The 18,311-nt window shown below is 36.4% G+C and overlaps 1 protein-coding gene across 2 annotated transcripts; it reads left to right on the top strand.

Annotated features, from left to right (window-relative positions):
- Nucleotides 1–348: 348 nt before the first annotated feature.
- tango2 (transport and golgi organization 2 homolog (Drosophila)) lies at nt 349–18,172 on the top strand. Of its 2 annotated transcripts, none has more exons than XM_052557403.1 (9): nt 349–488; nt 1,245–1,376; nt 7,034–7,122; nt 8,186–8,305; nt 11,210–11,324; nt 15,797–15,864; nt 16,049–16,196; nt 17,104–17,208; nt 17,305–18,172. In XM_052557403.1, the coding sequence occupies exons 2-9, from the start codon at nt 1,321–1,323 to the stop codon at nt 17,423–17,425; spliced, it is 822 nt and encodes a 273-aa protein (XP_052413363.1). In that variant the 5' UTR covers nt 349–488; nt 1,245–1,320; the 3' UTR covers nt 17,426–18,172. The 2 variants fall into 2 exon arrangements, with proteins under 2 accessions (XP_052413363.1, XP_052413362.1); XM_052557402.1 differs by having other exon boundaries at nt 16,046–16,196.
- The last annotated feature ends 139 nt before the right edge of the window (nt 18,173–18,311 follow it).

The following is an 18,311-nucleotide window of genomic DNA, read 5'->3' as shown; positions in this document are numbered from 1 at the left end:
AGGTTACACCAGAATGACTGAAGAATGATATCGTGATGGTACACGGACTAATGATTTATTATTAATATCTGTCTATATCAGTCATTTATAATGCAATGTTGAATCAGTATGTATTAATTTAATGATATGGAATGTTATTAGCATATTCAATAAACAATAATTAGAATAGTCCAGAAACTCACTCCTTTTTTTTGACAACAGTTGAGAGGTGACAATAAGCGAACGCGATTAGGATTCTGATCCGGGTTCAGTTTTAACTTCTAAATAATATTATGTTTGAAAAATGAAAATAAACTTTTGTGAACGGTTGCAACGCTGTGGGCGGTCCTGTCCTCGTTTTCATGTCTGGTTTTAGCCAATCAGCTCCGGTCTTCTCTGCAGACGTCAATGCGAGGTTGGTTTAGCCCTTTGTATTAGCCTCCTGTGCTTTAAGTTGCCTCTTACGGTAGCGGCACAATGAATTATGAGCATTGACAACATATGGATCCGTAAGTAACATGTCGCATAACCTGTTATAAACTAAAGAGAAAACAAGTTAGATTTTTTGTTCGTTTTTGTTAGCTGTCTAACGTACCTTCAAGTTATCCGACCGGTTAGCAAGGTTGTTAGGCTACTGCTAGCCTGCTGTCAGACACTTCACAAGCCTGACTTTAAACCTACTAGATCATTCTCTATGGATAAAGCACACTGGGGAACAATGACAGCTGCGTATAGTTAATCTATTTCTAATACCATACGTTTATACACATAACATTATCTTAAAACGCTTATTGTTACCTATATGTATTTGTATCCGAACACTGTCAGATTATGCAAAAAAAAAGTGCCAGATATGATTTGTGATGTGACTGTGTATGATTGTTTTCATGTATGTCTGTGTTCATAAGCTAACATGTTTTCAGTGTAAATTGGCTGGACTCTACAATGTTCTTAAGTATAGATTAGTTCCACATCACAACAAATGTGTGTTCCATGTGTTCATTGCTATTCAGCACAATATTTTTTTGTAATATAAATAGGAGACCATGGTTGTATTGTTACCATGTGGTCTGAAATATTAATACAGATTCTCTATTCGATTACTGTTTCATTTTATCCTCAGATTGGGTTTTGTTAAATGCATGAGCACTGTTGCTGGAATAGTTTGACGGATCCCCTTCAAAGTTGTCCTCTGTGCTTACAAGCACAGCTTTTGTCTCCTCTCATCCAAAATTAATTGTCTCATTCTCTCTTTCATCTGGTAGTCTAGCACATAGCACGTCCCATCTCTGAACTCTGACCTCACTGTGATTGAAAACTCCTGCCATCAGTAACCTCCTCATGTGCATCATCTTCTTGAAGTTTGACCCTCGGCCTGCATCCAAAAATGCCTACAGGTAGTGCACCTGCTCCCAGAAGCTTTATTGTCTGTGTCCATTGCAAATAGTAATAGGGAAAGTTCTTGCAAATGTGTGGGAACAAGCTGATGCTGAATCAGGGAAAAGCAAATGTTTTCAGTTACAGATGACATTGTATAAATGCACACTGAGCCATGATTAATTTATTCCACAGATGGGAAAAAGGAAAATAGGTGTTATTATTAGTTGCTGTGATTTTGCCAAGTAAGATATGTTCCTGGATCAACAATCCCTTCCCCTAAACCTAACCCTACCCATAATTTAAAAATCAGTGTGAAATGATAGCTAATTAACAAGGCCGCTGAAGCACCTAATCCTGATCATAAACCTTAAACAGATATTTCCTGAAAAGTTAACCCTCTATTCTGACTGGTTGATTGGAATGTTGTTCCAGGATCAACAAGGATATCAATCCAGAAACAAGTACTTGGTAAAATCACTCTCATCAGTATTATTCACCTGGTCATGTGATCTCAACATGTCGGTCCCCTTGAGGCAACCTTTTCTGTGTGTAGTAAAACCTGTGATTAGCCCTTTGTACTTCAGATAAGTGAAGCCTGTGATTTCACTCAAATTTACTGACTTATCTCCCAGAAACCCGGATGTCAAGTCCCGTTCTATGCTTCGGTTAGATGGATTTCAAAAAAAGAAACTAAAATAAACTTGTGAAGCTGCGTCATTTACATTTCACCAGGTTAAAATAATATCTCAAGCTTTATGCTTGATTTATTTGTAACACATTAACCTTTAAAACATTTTCCGCTTTCTCTTTCTGCGAATTGTATGGTGTAGAGATATGACTGCACGCAAAATACTATCAAATACTACAACGCAGCTCCATTTTTCACGAAAGATGGTTAAAAAGGAGCACAGGAAAAAAAATAAAAATGAGATATATATACGACCTGCCAAATGCTGGCCAAATCACAGAGATGTTGATTGGCGTGGGACTAATATTATCCCAGGACCTCAGTGTTCGGCGAAATCTGGTAGGTAATTTGCGGGGGAATTTTTACTTAAAAAATTACAGTCATGGCCGATTCGCATGGGATTAAGATCAAAGACAACCTCCGCAATTATTACAAATGACTGGAGGTCACCAGGTAATACTAATCCCATGCGAATAGGGTTTAAGACAAGACATGTTTTTTTATCACATGATTAGAATCTTACATTTAGAAGAAACATTCTATATATATATATATATATATATATATATATATATATATAATATATATATTATTAGGCCTGGGCGAAAAATCGATTGAATTAATTAATATATTCGGTATTAATATATATATATATATTATACGCACACACAAAGTTTTTACGGTCACTTTTGATAAATTTCTTGAATCCTTGCTAAATGAAAGTACATTTTACTGACTCCAAACTGTTTGAGCAGTTTTTGTTTCAGGAAAATGATTTGTTTTATTTACATTAAGGTTACATTAAATCCCAGGTGGCTTTATTATATCATTGCATTTAGTCTAACCTGTAATTTTGTTCAAAATGTGGTGGGCATTTACTGTAAAATGCCAGAAAAACAATGAATGTGCATTACTGCAATAGTGTTGTGGTTACCAAGCTGACGAACTAGTCCCAGGTCACCTCTACCACAGTTTAAGCTGACAGTCCCTAAAGGATATGCCTCTAGGTCAGGGTTTGCCAAATGTCAGGAGTTTCTAAAGAGCTAGAGAGAGCAAAGTCAGTAATTTTTTTTTTTTTTGTCAATAGCCTGGTGAGCAATGAATCATGTGTATGTACTGTAATCAATTTGCATGTGCTAGTGTTCTGTGTCTCCTTCCCCTTCAGTGCAGAGAGGTTACTTTTGTTAATACTGTCAGATTGAAACATGCTACTCTAATCAGGATTATTGCCCAGCAAGCTGTAATTTGATTATCTAATATTGAGTCAGTCACAGTGGTTCAGAGTCACATGCAGATGACTCAACCCAGGCTGTAAAATCTAATCAATGACTACGTGTCTTGAAGGTTGTCTTGTGATGCATTGGTTCCTCAGATTTAGGAATCAACTTAGCATTAACTTGCCAAAATGTACTAAAGTCAGGTAAATATGTTAACAATATTACAGAATACAGAGTGCATTTCTATTTATATTGCAACATGTAACCTAGCAACATTATAATTTGCTTGGATCCACCTAGACCAGAGTACTGTCTGTATACCCAATGGGGTGCTTGAGCAGATCTAAGGGGTATTTAAATATGTTTTCATTTTGTATTTTTCTGGAAGCTGTGATTTTTAGGATTTAGGTTTCTGTTCTATAGAATGTTTCTAAAGAAACAGCATTTATTTGAAACCGTAATCTTTTGCTATGTTTAGGCCTGTGAGGTTAACGACTTTTTGTTGTGTGATATATTGCCCCAAAAGTAATTGCGATAATAGATATTATTGTCATTTTAAAGACCATTTTATGCCAATGAATATAAAATCATAATGTAACAACATAAAATCCAAGAAGGCCTACACACTTCCAAATGACAACAAACTTTAAATTTTTGAGAATATTTAGATCATGGGAATTAATCTTAAAAACAGAAATGCCTTTGATTAATGAGGATTTCTGTCACAATACCCAAAACAAGTGTACAATTATTACAATTATTGGAAATCAGCGCCTCTTTTTGGAATGATTTAATCTTCGTCATGTTAACCTCTGACCTCACATTCCCAGCCAGCAGCCCTTTGAGAGAAAACAGGCTGGAGGTCTGGGTTAGTTTACTTATATGTGGTTGTGATGATTTTGATGTCACTGAAATGGTTCCACTTAACGTAACTTAATATTTTATCTTTGGAACAAATGGAGCCTGTCAGAGAGGCTGAAAGATCCTGAAATACAACATAGTCAGAAATTTTAGCTATCGATCGTTTCGATGAAATGAATTTTGTTTCTGCTAGTGTGCAACTGTAAGAGACACAGTATAACCTAGATCTTATATTCATACTCATGACATATCTTAGCATTGCCATGGTGCTCATTTATTTTTCCTTGATGACTTGGATGTTAAAAATATTAAAATGTTTCAGTCGATCATCATGATGCTTTGCTACCATGATGCTAACACAGACATGATGGAATGAAACAGAAACTGAACTTGAGAAACACTCACTATGTATATTAAGAAAGTAAAAGTGTGTGCAGTGAAATTCATGTTTATATGTGAGTCATAAAAAATTACTTTGGAGTAACATACGGAAATATACTTGGCATTTAAGTCTATTTCTGAAGTCTTTCAAAATTCAAGGAAACCTTTAAAGGTGAGGTGTGCAATTTCTTTTATGTTAAAATGCCTATGTCTTAAAGTCAGTATGAATTACTATTCGTAACCCATTTTACTTCCATAATGTGACATATACCTTAATGTTCAAAAGACTGGGGTCAGAAAACGTTTGCATTTTATTCTTTTTACATTGTTCCAAAGATTTTATGTTAAATAAATGCTTTAATGCTAAATTTACTGAACTTGTAATCAAATAAGTATAGCCTTGATGAGCATAAGAGACTTCTTTCAAAACCATTTAAAAAATCTAACTGACTGTCTGTCTCTCTCTCTCTCTCTCTCTCTCTCTCTCTCTCTCTCTCTCTCTCTCATAAAGAATTTCTGTCTGTCTGCATCACTCAGGGACTCCCTTCTTCTCTCTGCATCTGCCCTTAACTTCTTTTCAGGTCTTGCCGTGTCCAGTCATCTTTTTGCCATTTTACTGTTTCAGTGAGAAAGAATATCTCTCCATTTAGGCTGACAAAGAGGGTGATAACCTTGCCCAAGGTCTGGCGTAATTGACATTGTCAAGCCAGTAAGTTGTTTTCAGATGGAGAGGAGCTTTTCTGCTTTGCAAGCTGTCTCCAGTACAGAGCACATATATTCCTGGGGTGCATCAACCATTGCAGATCAATCTGCGAAGCCTCCAGGATATTGCATCACTCTTTGTCTCTCCAGTTTTCTTTTTCTCTGTCAGCCTGTCAGGTTCCACAGGGTGGAAATACAGTAGACATTAGACTCTCCATGCTGTTGTGAAGCAGTTAGTGCAAGTTTAGCCTTTTCTGTAAGCGTGGCCAGCAAGGCAGAATGATAAACCTGTGCCCCTGGAAAATGAGCGGCTTATCACAAATAACTTTTGACTGTTTTTCTTTGACCTGACAGTTTACATTCACTCAACTGGCTGTGTTTACATTAATGACCCACCAAGGTGCATAAGCTGACAGTCATCTCTATCTATTGTAAAGTTTGACAGAATTTTAAGGATGGCCCACTGGCCCAGAGCCCGTGTTGAGAGAATTTTGAGCCATTTCATTTTACATTCGTTGTTGAACTTTCCATTTTTATGCCTTGCAACCTTGAGGTTAGAGCTTTACTTTGAGCTAGTTTAAATAATTTTTCTCATTGACTCATTTTCAAATTACTTATATCAAATTTAGCGTAAATTATGTAGAATAAATATAAATGACTTAATTTATATAGCATGTTATTCACTTCTTTAAATGAAATGGTGTGCTATAATACATGTCAGCTTTATATCGGCCGCCCTGATCTCTAAAATATCAGCCATCAATAATGAAATCTGTATGGAATGACCACTACTCAAAAGTTTTTGAAGGGACATTGTGGTGCTCTCGTGAACCCACGTCGAAAACTGACACTGAAGGGAAGAAATTGTCGAGTAAAATAATAATTTTTCTTTTCTTTGTGCACAAAAAGTATTCTCCTAGCGTCATAAAATTAAGGTTGAACCACTGATGTCACGTGGACTATTTTATTGTGTTCTTACTACCTCTCTGGGCTTTTCAGTTGTGTTTGTGTCAGTGGAGGCTAAGAAAGCTCTCGGATTTCATCAAAAATCTTAATTTGTGTTCCAAATATGAACAAAGGTCTTACAGGTTTGGAACAACATGAGGGTGAGTAATTAATGACACAATTTAAATTTTTGGGTGGTGTATCACTTTATATTAATTAATTATTTATTAATCCTTTCAATCTATAGTTGCCTGTAGATTTATAATTCTTCAATTTGTAAAAAAAAAAAAAAAAAAGTATCCTTGCAGAATGCATGACTGACATTTCCCAGCTGCCTGACATCTCATAAACCCCAAATTACTTAGTTCAGCATGCAAAGGTATAAATAAATATCCCATTACTGACAGAGAGGCTTCTACAGAGCATCAGGCCTGAGCAGAGACAATAAAGCCACACACAACAGCTTTCAACATCACAGCTGAGTCTTCTCTGGGCCTTAGGTGTGGAGCTGGCACAGCATCCAGCGCTCTCCTGGGATCAGCCTGAGATAAACACATTTAGGTGCACATGTGACCTACTGTATGAGCCCATTCAACAGTGCCAGCCTCCTTCTCTCCCTCTCCCACAGGAAGTCTGACTAAAAATCAGCCCTTTATTGGTTAACACAATGTCCATTAACTGTGGGTAACATTGCAGGTTTTTTTATTTATTTATGAGACCATAAGATTGATTCTAAAGGTGGTTTGTTATAGTGATGTGTGTGCTATTATAGAAATGAAGTTTTATCAGTATTATCAGCATTGCATTGGAAGGATGCTGTGAAAAAGAATGTGTGATGTCACCTTCATCTTTTTTTTTTTTTCTTTTTTTTTTTATGCAGGCTTATTCTGGCTGCTAACAGAGATGAGGTCTACAGCAGACCATCCAAAGCTGCAGACTTCTGGGGCAGCAACAATGAGATCCTGAGTGGTAAATATCACTCCTATTTTTCAGTTATTAGAGACATATTTAATATCCAAAGTTCAGTTTTTTTTTCCCACCAACATTCTGCAAATTATTGTCTTTGCTGTGTCACTGAGGAATTCAGATGGTGATTTTTATGTCAGCTTTAAAGAGTTTTTATGAACTGCAAATAGAGTTTCTGCAGTTTAGGATGAACAATGGTTTCTTAAATAGTCTTTTTATTGTGTCTCACAGAGCCAGTCATTTGACTATCAGCATGAAATCTCTGGCATCATGCCCTAGTAGTGCAAATTCAGTCATAATCAATCTGACATTAGAAGAGGAAAAGGTAATCATCCACGTTTGATTAAGTGTCCATTATCAGGATTCAGCTGACCACCCATAAGAAGAACTGTTTAATTGACTGATGACCCAGAGTCTGCTAAACAATACATCAGTCATTCCCCTGGCTCCAAAAGATCATGAGGCTTTTGATTTGTTTTTTTTTTCTGTCCATTTTCTGCCATTCAATCCTTGGATCAGACAGAATTGAATGGTTCATGGGTGCTTTTAGTGTAGTGGTGGAAATAACTTTTGCTGCAAACAAAGAAGCGTTTTTCTGTCCGGAGGAGTGAAGTGTAGGGTATGGATGAAAAATGTTGGAGTATTTTGGTGAAGATGAGAAGGCCAGGTGTTTTTAAGGATACTAAGCTAAATGTTACCGTTATTAACGGCCTATTCCTTAACATGAATCACTCTGTGGTTTTGATGTGTAGTTTTGCATGAAACCATCTAGCACAGTTTTTATTTTTTTATGGTAGAATTTAGTGATGTTGTTCAGAATTTCTCCTCCTTTCAAAGCACTAGACCGATCAGTGTTATTGGGCCTATAAAGTACTTTTTCTTTCTTTTCAGTATCAAGATGAAAAATATTATTCTTTACTTTCAGTTCAGATCATTCTCAGTGAACATTCCAGAGCTGTTCAACACATCTAAATCCGGTTCTCTTGCTGGTTTTATTATTATAGCCAGTAGACAGGATATAATGTCACATTAAAACACAATGTGACTTTTTGTTTTCTGTCATTAGGTCTAGACCTGGAAGAGGGGAAAGAAGGAGGATCATGGCTGGGAATTAGCAAACGAGGGAAACTGGCGGCACTGACCAATTACCTGGAAGCACGGCAAAATCCAGATGCTCAGGGGAGAGGTAGTGCAGATCTTTCACCCGTTTGTATTAAAGTACTCTACTATTACTGAGCAATTGACTAGACACACTTAATCAATGTATTACCCTGACAAATTACTCTTAATAGTAGCATAATTTACCTTTTGAAAAGCCTTCATCGTCAATCTACTTTCTGTTCAAGTAAGCAGACATGCAGAGATTATTTTGCTGCATTATTTTCACCCTTAATAAATAATTAATATATATATATATATATATATATATGAGTCTCCTATACATGCACACCTCCAAATCTTTTTTTTTTTTTTTTTTTTTTTTTTTGCTTATAATATACAAACATAAAGCTTAAATAAATTTTACCAAAGAACAGAAGTGCTGAGAAAGTAAAAACAGCCCAAAGGGGCTTGTACAAAATGCTTTCTTACAAATAAAAAATAAATTAGATTTTCAAATCAGCAAAAGATATAATAGAAATATCTAGATTCTTAAATTTTTCTAAAGAAGATGTGAGTGGTGCTTGGCTATGCAAAACTCACACATGATGATAGAAAATGGCCACATTTTTCACAATTTCCTATAATAGTTCATTGTCGATATGGCTGGGGACTGGACTAGAAATCTTTCTCCATATTATCAAGTTGTTGCTTTATGGTAGTTAAGTTGTGGTCACATGCTTGTGGTCACATTAAAGGGGTCATATGATGCAATTTCAAATTTTCCTTTCTCTTTGGAGTATTAAAAACTGTTCATGCATAGATAAGATCCCTAAAGTTGCAAAGACTAAAGTCTCAAACCCAAAGATATATTCTTTATAAATGTTAAGACTCACCCACACCCTCCTAAAACCCCTCATTTAAACACGCCCCCACATGTGTATGTCACAATGTGGGAAGATTTGCATAATGCTGCCCAAATGTTCACGCAAAGAAAGAAGGCATAACTTGAATTCTCTCTGTAGTCTTGTTGCTGCCGCCATGTTGTGGAGACACTCTGTGTTTCATTGTGGAAGCGAAAATACTTAGTTTGGCCTTCCAAAAGAGGACGCAACTTGTAAAAACACAGTATAAGTCATTATAATCCATAATTATGTCCCCACTGGATGTAACAAATGGCTCGTTTGTAATGGGTTTTTATCGTTTTTGTCTTGTCGCGCCAGTGTCATTCCTGGGACCCCCATCACAGTATGTCAAGGGGCGTAACAATTCCATTACACACTTGAGGTATTCGGCCAATCACAAAGCACTGGATTCTTGTTTATACTTGTTGTTTTTATGTGTCCTGCAAAGCACTTTGTTCAACGGTAGTTGTTTTAAATTTGCTATAGAAAGGTATTAAGGACTTCGTACTGTATTTAAGCATGTTTCTATTTTTAGGCAATCTGAGGGGTGGTTAGGACATTGCTAAGTGGTTTCTAGGATTTTCTGGGTGGTTGTTAAAGCATTTAAATCGCAAGAGCCCATGACTAAGTCTCTGTTCCCTGGATAGGACTTAGGTCCCTCCGTCTATGATGGTTTATGGAAATTTCCTGCTGAATAAATTGTCATTTTTAAAATGGTTGTTTTCTAAGTGATATACACAAAGTAATGACTCATAACTTCAAAACTATAATAATAAGAGGCATATTGTAGGTATTATTTGATAGAAAACCTTTTTTTATTTAGAAAATAAATTTGTATTACATTTGGACTTTCTCATGCTGAGAAACCTCTGATAAAAGACAGGAAATAAATGTGCTCTCAAGGGAAATTTCACTTATCTTTGTTATTTGACATGCAATATCTCAGGAAGGAAATAAGGTAGGAAGAAAATTTGTTCTGGATCAAATTGTGTGGTGATAGACTCCAGCATCCATTGGTAGAGCTTCTCAACCTTTTTCAATATCAAAATTTAGTTGCATCTGCAAGTTGCAGGTTTTCGTCTGCGAGCACCACCCGATTGTCTTGTCACCTAGCCCAAATATAGAAGTAGGTGTTGCTAGACCTGACTCTAATATTTAATATCTAATTTGCACGATTGTCAAAATGCAGTGTACTATCAAACGTTTAGGTGAGATAAATATATATTTTTGAAAAATGTTTAAAAGTTGCCCCCCCCCCCCCAAATTAAAAAATCCCTTCTCAAAAGAGTGACCTAAAAGGGGAATAATTTAAAAAAATTAAATTCAAGCCCTGAATAAATGTCTAAAAGTCTTGATTGGATCATAACTATGAATAATTCTACATGTCCGTATCAGCAGATACTGCTTTCTGTGATCGACGATTGGTTGATCGGCCTCAAAAATCCTGATCAGAGCACCCCTATCCAAAATGAACCTTTTTCTAATGATGCAGTTTTAGTTTTTTACATTGTTAACATGCTTCCTAGAAAGGTCTTTACTCATAACCCACAATACTGAAGAAGTTAGGCTGAATATTAAGTGGGGTTGCCTTAATTATGTTCTTCTTAATGATTGCTGACATGTTCTCATAAACGCGTGAATATGGGTGGTGAGGCCAGAGATGCGAACAGCTGTTCACTGTAGATCTCTACTCAACTGAACTAGACTGCTTGCTGTCATCACTCCAGTGTCTGTTTAGTCTTCAAGGCCTCTTTATAGGCTGACACCTCACTAGCACTCACCATCAAAAGCATGTCGAACACACCCCACCCCTCTGTTCCAAAGTCATGCCACTAAAACTAATGCAAACAACCCAGCTGTACACAACAGCTGCGTGCCAGAGCCGGAGAAATATGGCTTGGTACATGTTGTTCAACAAATTGCATTAATTTGAGCAATTAGCTCTCTAAATCTGCTTAAATGACATATTTGAGAGGGGACAAAATTAAAATAACCTTCGCCAAGCAGTTCACAACCTATCCCTCATCTTTCACAATCCATGGTTGGTAAAAATTGGATTATTGATATCATTTATCATTTTTACTCAGGTTTCCTGGTGTCCAACTACTTGACAGATAACTTGGACAGTTTCGCGTACCTCCGTAAAGTGTCTTCAGAAGCTCATTTATATAATGGCTTCAATCTCCTTACTGCTGACTTCAGGTGAGTGGTGAAAAGCAAATCTTGTTTGGTTCTTTCCAAATATATATAACCTTGCTTAAAAGGTGAATGCATCAAATAAATCTAATTGATGACTGTTAGTGATTTCCCTCAATTTGAGAAAGCAAGCTTATTCAAACTAACAGGTTCAAATAACACCTAATTGGTGTTTTGATATTTTTCAGCAGTGAAGTTGTTTTATTTGTGAAAGTTGTTGGTGGCATCTATGTTCATAATATAGTTTTCAAACATCTACATCAAATTAATTATTTAGATATAGATATTCCATGATACGATTTTGTTCAAATCAGCCTACTTATTAAAATGCTGTCAAATAATAAAACCTGAACTGCCTTAATTATACTGTTTCAGTATTAAATTATTAATAAATCATAATGTAATGCATTCTTACACAATCGTTCATTTGAATCCAATTAAATCATGTACTTCTAAGCTGTCAGTTCTCTAATTAAAACCACTTGGTGCTATATCAAGCCTGTTTAAAGAGACACAGAGTTTTGAAAAATAGCTCTGAAATTACTACAAGTGAAGTGCCAGCCAATCGTGATCTCACGTTCTTTATCATTTGTTATGAGTATGACATGACAGTGATGATACTGTCTAAGCTCTGGAGTCCTTCAGAAGGACAGCAGGCACTGGTGCCGCCACCTGCTCTCCATATACCAAAGCTCAAGAAGTCTATTTAGAATAGATTTCAAACAGATGGCGTGTTTCCAGCAGCGTGATTATCTCAGTGCATAGTAATTTGAGGCGATTTAAAAAGATGGGTTTCATGATTCCACATATTAAAGGTCAAAAATAATGACGTTTATTGAAATAATTCATGTTTTTGTGTGTATAATATCATAATAATGGTTCAGTGCAGAGGATGTCTATGCTTGCCTGAGGATACATTCACAATGACCGTGACATTAGCTATAGGAGTGAACACGTATACTATAGCTGAGTAGTGGATTTGTGTTTATTTAACGAGATATACTTAAAACCAGTCATAATCTCTCCATCCCTTAGCTTGCTGAAAGGCTGTCTGCTAATTTAGTAGTGTATTACTCAAGTCCATGCTGTCATCTGATGGACTGGAGGGATAACATTTGTCCATTTGTCTCTTCAAGCAAATATTTATGAACAGAAAATACATTGGAAGGCCACTCAGACTCCCAAACCCAGTAATAAAACAGAAAGCAATAGCCATGGGGAGTGTTATTCCTTTGTTTACCCTTTTAATAAACCAGATCATTATTGAGCTTATCGGACTCTCGCTTTCTTTCCTCAGCCACAAAGGACAAAATGATACATGTCCAGATAAACTCTGAGGAATTACAATGGGCATTATGTGCTGAAATCAATATAGCTGTCTTCTGTAAATAGAGACGGCCTTTCCAATAGAATAAAGAGGTTTTGTTTGTTCCTCTACAGGGATGTGACTGACAACACTTATAATAGCCTTTGTGTTTTATGTGATGTTTTCAGACCAATGAGACATTTATTTTTCTGTTTATTCAGATCGGATATGGGACTAAAATTCCTCCTTGAGTGTGCTGCCCCCAGCTTTCACTTAAACATTATAAAGATTTTTTCAAGGGCTCATTTCAAGGAATCAAATTGTTCTATATCTTTGGAGATTAAAGGGTTCATTCTACAAATTTCAGAATTTGATTCCCGCAGTGAAAAATGACAATTATTGAAACAGGGCTGCAAAAAGGAGCTCATTCTAGGTCAGATTTTTGTTTTTGTTTTATCTTAATCCATACATTAATGGAAAGCTTGTTTATTCAGCTTTCAGATTATGTATAAATCTCAATTTTGAAAAATTTACACAGATGACTAGTTTTGTGGTCTAGGGTCACATATTATATTACTATATATTGTGAATGGCATTCATGGGTGTAGCTGGATAGTGTTACTGTTATGGGTGTAGTTAAAATTAGATCCCTGAAAGCTGGTATGAAAGAAGGGTGTGTAACCCTAAAATTTTTGTCTGCTGAGTTGACTGGCTGTTTTAGCTGTATAAGCAGAAATGCCCTTGGCATGGTGCTTAATTCTGGTAACTGAACAGTTTGCTATTTGAGTGTTTAGTGAAAAGAATATTAGTCAAAGCATGTCTCCAGTACAAAATTCATTTGTAAGCATTTATTGTGCTGCATTAATACATCATTAGAAGGCTATTTGGCTCTTATGCCCCAGTGTTTAAAGTCTTTCAGTGTATTTAATGCATTAGTGGAGATAGATAAGGCCATTATTAGAAGATATTGAGTTTGTGCCAGTGTAGATTGCTCAAATTAGGTACTTTGTATAGGCTCAGCTGGTGTGATGGGGAGTTGTGTATATTTACAAGATATATAAACAGTAGCTCCAGGGCCCGTATTCATAAAGAATCTTAATGCAAAAAGTAGCTCCTACTGACAAAATTTTAAGAAAATTCTTAGAAATGTGGGCTTTTACTCTTAAAATTAAAGAAAAAATCCTAGTAAAGAAAAAAAGTAATTCAGAAAGCATTTTAACCCTTAAAAGAGTTCTTAAGGTCAAACTTGTTAGGAGCACAGACAAGAACTTTTAAGAGGCTTAAGAGTTTCTTTAGCAGAGGAGAAAATGGCAGAAAGATGAAGAGGCAGAAGAAATGTGTTGCAGACAATGGATGACAGTGAGTTAATAAGACGCTATAGATTCACGTGAAATCACTATCGTAGTAAGAGCAGACTGATTGCTATAAAAGAAGTGAAGAAGCGCTTCCAATCATTGTGTTTATGTAAGTAATGGTTACCTTCAAAGAAACAAAGAATAGCCTTGCATGCAAGGAAATGACTACAAAGAATATTGCACCTAAAACATTTACCGGATCATCAAGATCTTTAAGGGTTTGACTGCAGTCTTCGGGACGTGTCTTCAGGAGTGTCCAGCAAGCACCAGGACAGTCTCCTCCTGAGGAGTCAGCTACAGAATTGTGTCACCATGTATTTTTCCAGCATGATGGAGCACCATGTCACAAACCAAGATGGATAAAGAAGTGGCTCGAAGATCGTTCCATTAAAATTTTATATCTGTGGCCAGGCTACTCTCCAGATCTCAATCCCATAGAGATCCTGTGGTCAGTCCTCCAAAAGGCGAGTGGACAAGCAGAAGCCCACAAATTGTGATCATCTCCGAGAACTAATAAGGCAAGAATGGATCACCATCAGTCAGGATTTGACCCAGAAGCTAATATCCAGAACGCCAGAGCAAATTGCAGAGGTTATGAAGAACAAGGGTCAACACTGTAAATTGACTCATATTTTTTTGCCAATAAAAGCCTTTAAAACTTATGTTTATCATTGTTTTTCCAGTATACCATAGAAACGTGAAATAATAATCTACAAATACTGAAGCAGCAAACTTTGCTAAACATAAAATTTATGTCACGGCCAAAACTTTTGGCCATGACTGTAGATGAATGAAACTGAATACAGAGGAAAAGGAAAAAACCTTTTAATTGCATCTCTTCGGTGCACTTAATCCTCCAAAAAAAAGAAAATGTAGTGCAGTTCAGCAAAATGCCATTAATAAACATTAATTTTTAAGATTCCTAAAACAGATGTGGTTTAACGGAAAGTCAGCATTCTGCATACTTACTCTGCATACTTACTTTATCCCTAGTACTTACACAACGGAGTCTGGTCTCCAGAGTTCTGAGGCTTCTGAAGTCCTTTCCTCGCTGTCTGACGTTCTCTTCATTGTGGTTTGCCATCTCTGCCAAACTGTTCAACCGGCATTATTGATGTCCCTCTCGAAGTGCTTTCAAAAGCACTAAATTGGCCATTTCTCCTTTCATAGCCATCCTATTTTGTCTCCTGGGCCAATAAAACGTCCTCTGAAACACACTATATCACCATAGTTCCATCAGGAGTAATGAGCTTCACTGAGGATACATCCACTAGATTCATGTGTATGAAAACAGGAACATGTCTAATCACATAAATTAATGATGGACTGACTGAGCTCATACAAACAAACTGAAAGGAGATTCACTCTCCTTAATTACAGGCTGATTTAGGAAGCTTTCTTTCATGAGCTGATGAAGGACAGAGACTGTCTGTACGTCTATATATCTGGCTGTCTGTGTGTGTGTGTGTGTGTGTGTGTGTGTGTGTATCTCTGTCTTTCTCACTGTCTATATATCTGTCTCTTTATATATCTGTCTGTCTGTCTATCGGTAACACAGCATGTGAAAAATGTGTATTCAGTATAAAGTATACAGTATATGTAAAATAATTGACTTGGTTTTTTTTTTTTTGTGAGTTTTGTTACTTTATTAATTAGGATGTGTTCTACTACATTTCTTTATGCATGCATTGCATAACTATGGAAATCGTTCCTGTGTTTACAGTGACAAATGATGCAAAAATAACTGTAAATATGTGTTTAATTGTGTTTCAGCACTAACACAATTTATTTTTTTCTCTCCGTGTTGTTGGATGCAGGGCCAATGAAGACACATTGTGTTACTATGGAAACAAGGGCAGTTCAGAGCCCATTCATCTCAAAGCAGGTTTGTTCAGTCCCTCAGTTAGCACTCTGTGTTCAGACACCAGTGGTCTTGCATAAAGCGCTGATGCAGTGTTACACCTACCGTCTGCAATACAGAGCACGTTCGCTCGTTCAGCACCAGATTGGTGGGTGTGTCTCACTCAGAGCTCACAGGAAGTGATGGATGATTGTGTTTGTTTCAGCAGGAGTCTATGGGTTGAGTAACTCTCTTCTGGAAACTCCGTGGAGAAAACTGCAGCACGGCAAACATCTGTTCACCAGTGTAGTGAACAAAACACTGCCCCCTGATGGCTTAATGCACGAACTGCTCCATATCCTCAATAATGAGGAGCTGTAAGTGTGCACACTCCTTCATTAAGAAAATGAGTATTCTCTTGTTTTTTTCTATTCATCTTTACCTTTCTTCGTCAAACCACCATCCATCCTTTTTGATCCTCAAGAAGCACTTGAGACACAAAGCAAACTGATTTTTAGAAAGTTACTCTGAAGAACAAGCAGTATGATTTTTGAAGTCTCATTTCTACAGGTTTTCTAAGGTGAATGCGGGCAGCATATCATAATGAATTTAGATATTAAAAAGCAGCTCTTAGGAGTCCAAAGCTTACTTGCTTTGATGTTTTACACTTTTTTTTTTTTTTTTATTACAGATTATTATTTTTTTTGTATTATCACTTTACATTTTTAGAGACAGCAGTGTTATATGTTTTCTTCTTAATAAATTAATTCTCTGCATTATAACTGTGTATCTGTTTGAAGTTATGGAAGTGAGAGCCATCTGATTGGACATTATGGACCTATTTGCATTCATCATTTAATTATGTATTCATCAGTAAGAGGAATTAATTTAAAACCACCTATGATGTTTAAGTAAATAGGCAGTTGTGTCAGTTCTTATATCTTATATTTTCTAAGCTTTGCATTGCAACTATTCAGTTAGTATTAGAAACTAACCGATTAAGTTAGTATATATACTAAGTATATATACACTACATTCAAAAGTAAGTTAGAATATATCACTTTCATCCAGCAAGGATTCATTGAATTGATCAAGTGACAATAAAGCATTTGTAATGTTACAAAAGATCTACGTTTCGAAATAACAGCTTATTGTTTATCAATATTTTTTTAGAAACAATGTGAATACTTGTAGCATTTCTGTGCATTCTAAAACAGCTCAGATCTTAATTTGACTTGATTTGTCACTTAAGAGTCATAAGAATCTCACTTCTGCTCTTTTCAGAAACACCCCGGACCTCGCACAGGAGAGTCAAGGTGTAGGCTTCAGTAAGGCCAGACTCCAAGCCCTGTCTGCAGTTTGTGTGCGCTCACCAGGATACGGCACAAGGTCCCATCATGCTTTAACTTCTTTCTCTCTGCACTTTCTAGTTTACCTCCACTTGTGAAGTTTAACCAGTGTCATATTTGTGTTTGTCTATCCCAGGACCAATACAGTCATCCTCATCGACCGAGACGGAAACGTGAGCTTTACAGAGCGCACCATGCTGAACTGTGACATTACTCAGTGGAGCACAAATAGCTTTCACTTCAAATTGCAAGAATGAGGGCCCGAGGCAAAGAGAAGAAGACTCTCACATCGTGCCTTTATCCAGCCACTATCTGCTCAAGCCACGCAGCACCACTGTTTCAACTAATATGAACGTCAAGACTTAATGCAGACTTTCCTGTTGAAATTGGAAAGCAGCTAATTATTGCTACAGCTCTGTTCCGAGAGGAATCTTGATAGAACTTTTTTTTTTTTTTTTTTTTTTATTACCAGTGGTTCGTGAGGAGGCCCAGATGGAATCTGTGGACCCAAACCCTAGATTTCTTTCAAATCCATACAGAAAGGTCTGCAGATTCCATCTGAATCTACTCATGAGGTGTGATTTTTGAGTGCATGTCATTCAGTCTGCATATGAAGAATATAAAATGTTGTTTTATTCAGCTACTGAATCTCATTTTATCACAAACTGTCATTGGCATGGAATGTTGTTGGACAGAATCATTTTGGGAGCAAGATGTCTACTGCCAAAGAAAGTTGTCACTCACAATCACAGAGAACACGAGAAAACAAATGAAAATTAAAAAATATACATAAACTTGAGCAATGTAAACTGCTATTCAGTGTGGTAGGGAGCCAATGTAATGCCTTTCACCCAGAAACATGAGAGCTACTGCCAAAAAAAAAAATATTTGCGAATGCACAAATTCAGTTGCGTCCACATGCCTCTGAATCTGATATGTACTTACAGTAGAAAGTTGTTAATTTACTCGATTACGCAATGCAATAAAAATACAAATTCACCATATTCATTTCATTTTGGCTGTATTGATGACATATTGTAATTTGTATTAAAATGGGTTTGCTGCATTTAGGCAGACACAATAAACACTTAAACAGTAAATATTCTTTAATAAATTACCTTATTATAAACCTAAAACAAAACG

Source organism: Carassius gibelio, chromosome B5 (genome assembly GCF_023724105.1).
Source record: "Carassius gibelio isolate Cgi1373 ecotype wild population from Czech Republic chromosome B5, carGib1.2-hapl.c, whole genome shotgun sequence".
Lineage (NCBI taxonomy): Eukaryota > Metazoa > Chordata > Actinopteri > Cypriniformes > Cyprinidae > Carassius > Carassius gibelio.
The sequence above is the reverse complement of the archived record's forward strand: the minus strand, read 5'-3'. Positions and strand labels throughout refer to the sequence as shown.

What these genes read in the sequence shown, in the direction of transcription:
- tango2 (XM_052557402.1), top strand. Translation starts at nt 1,321, where the DNA reads ATGTGCATCATCTTCTTGAAGTTTGACCCTCGGCCTGCATCCAAAAAT. An exon ending in GCCCATTCATCTCAAAGCAG is followed by an intron (nt 15,865 to 16,045) that starts GTTTGTTCAGTC and finishes TGTTTGTTTCAG; the next exon opens with CAGGAGTCTATGGGTTGAGT. An exon ending in ATCCTCAATAATGAGGAGCT is followed by an intron (nt 16,197 to 17,103) that starts GTAAGTGTGCAC and finishes TGCTCTTTTCAG; the next exon opens with AAACACCCCGGACCTCGCAC.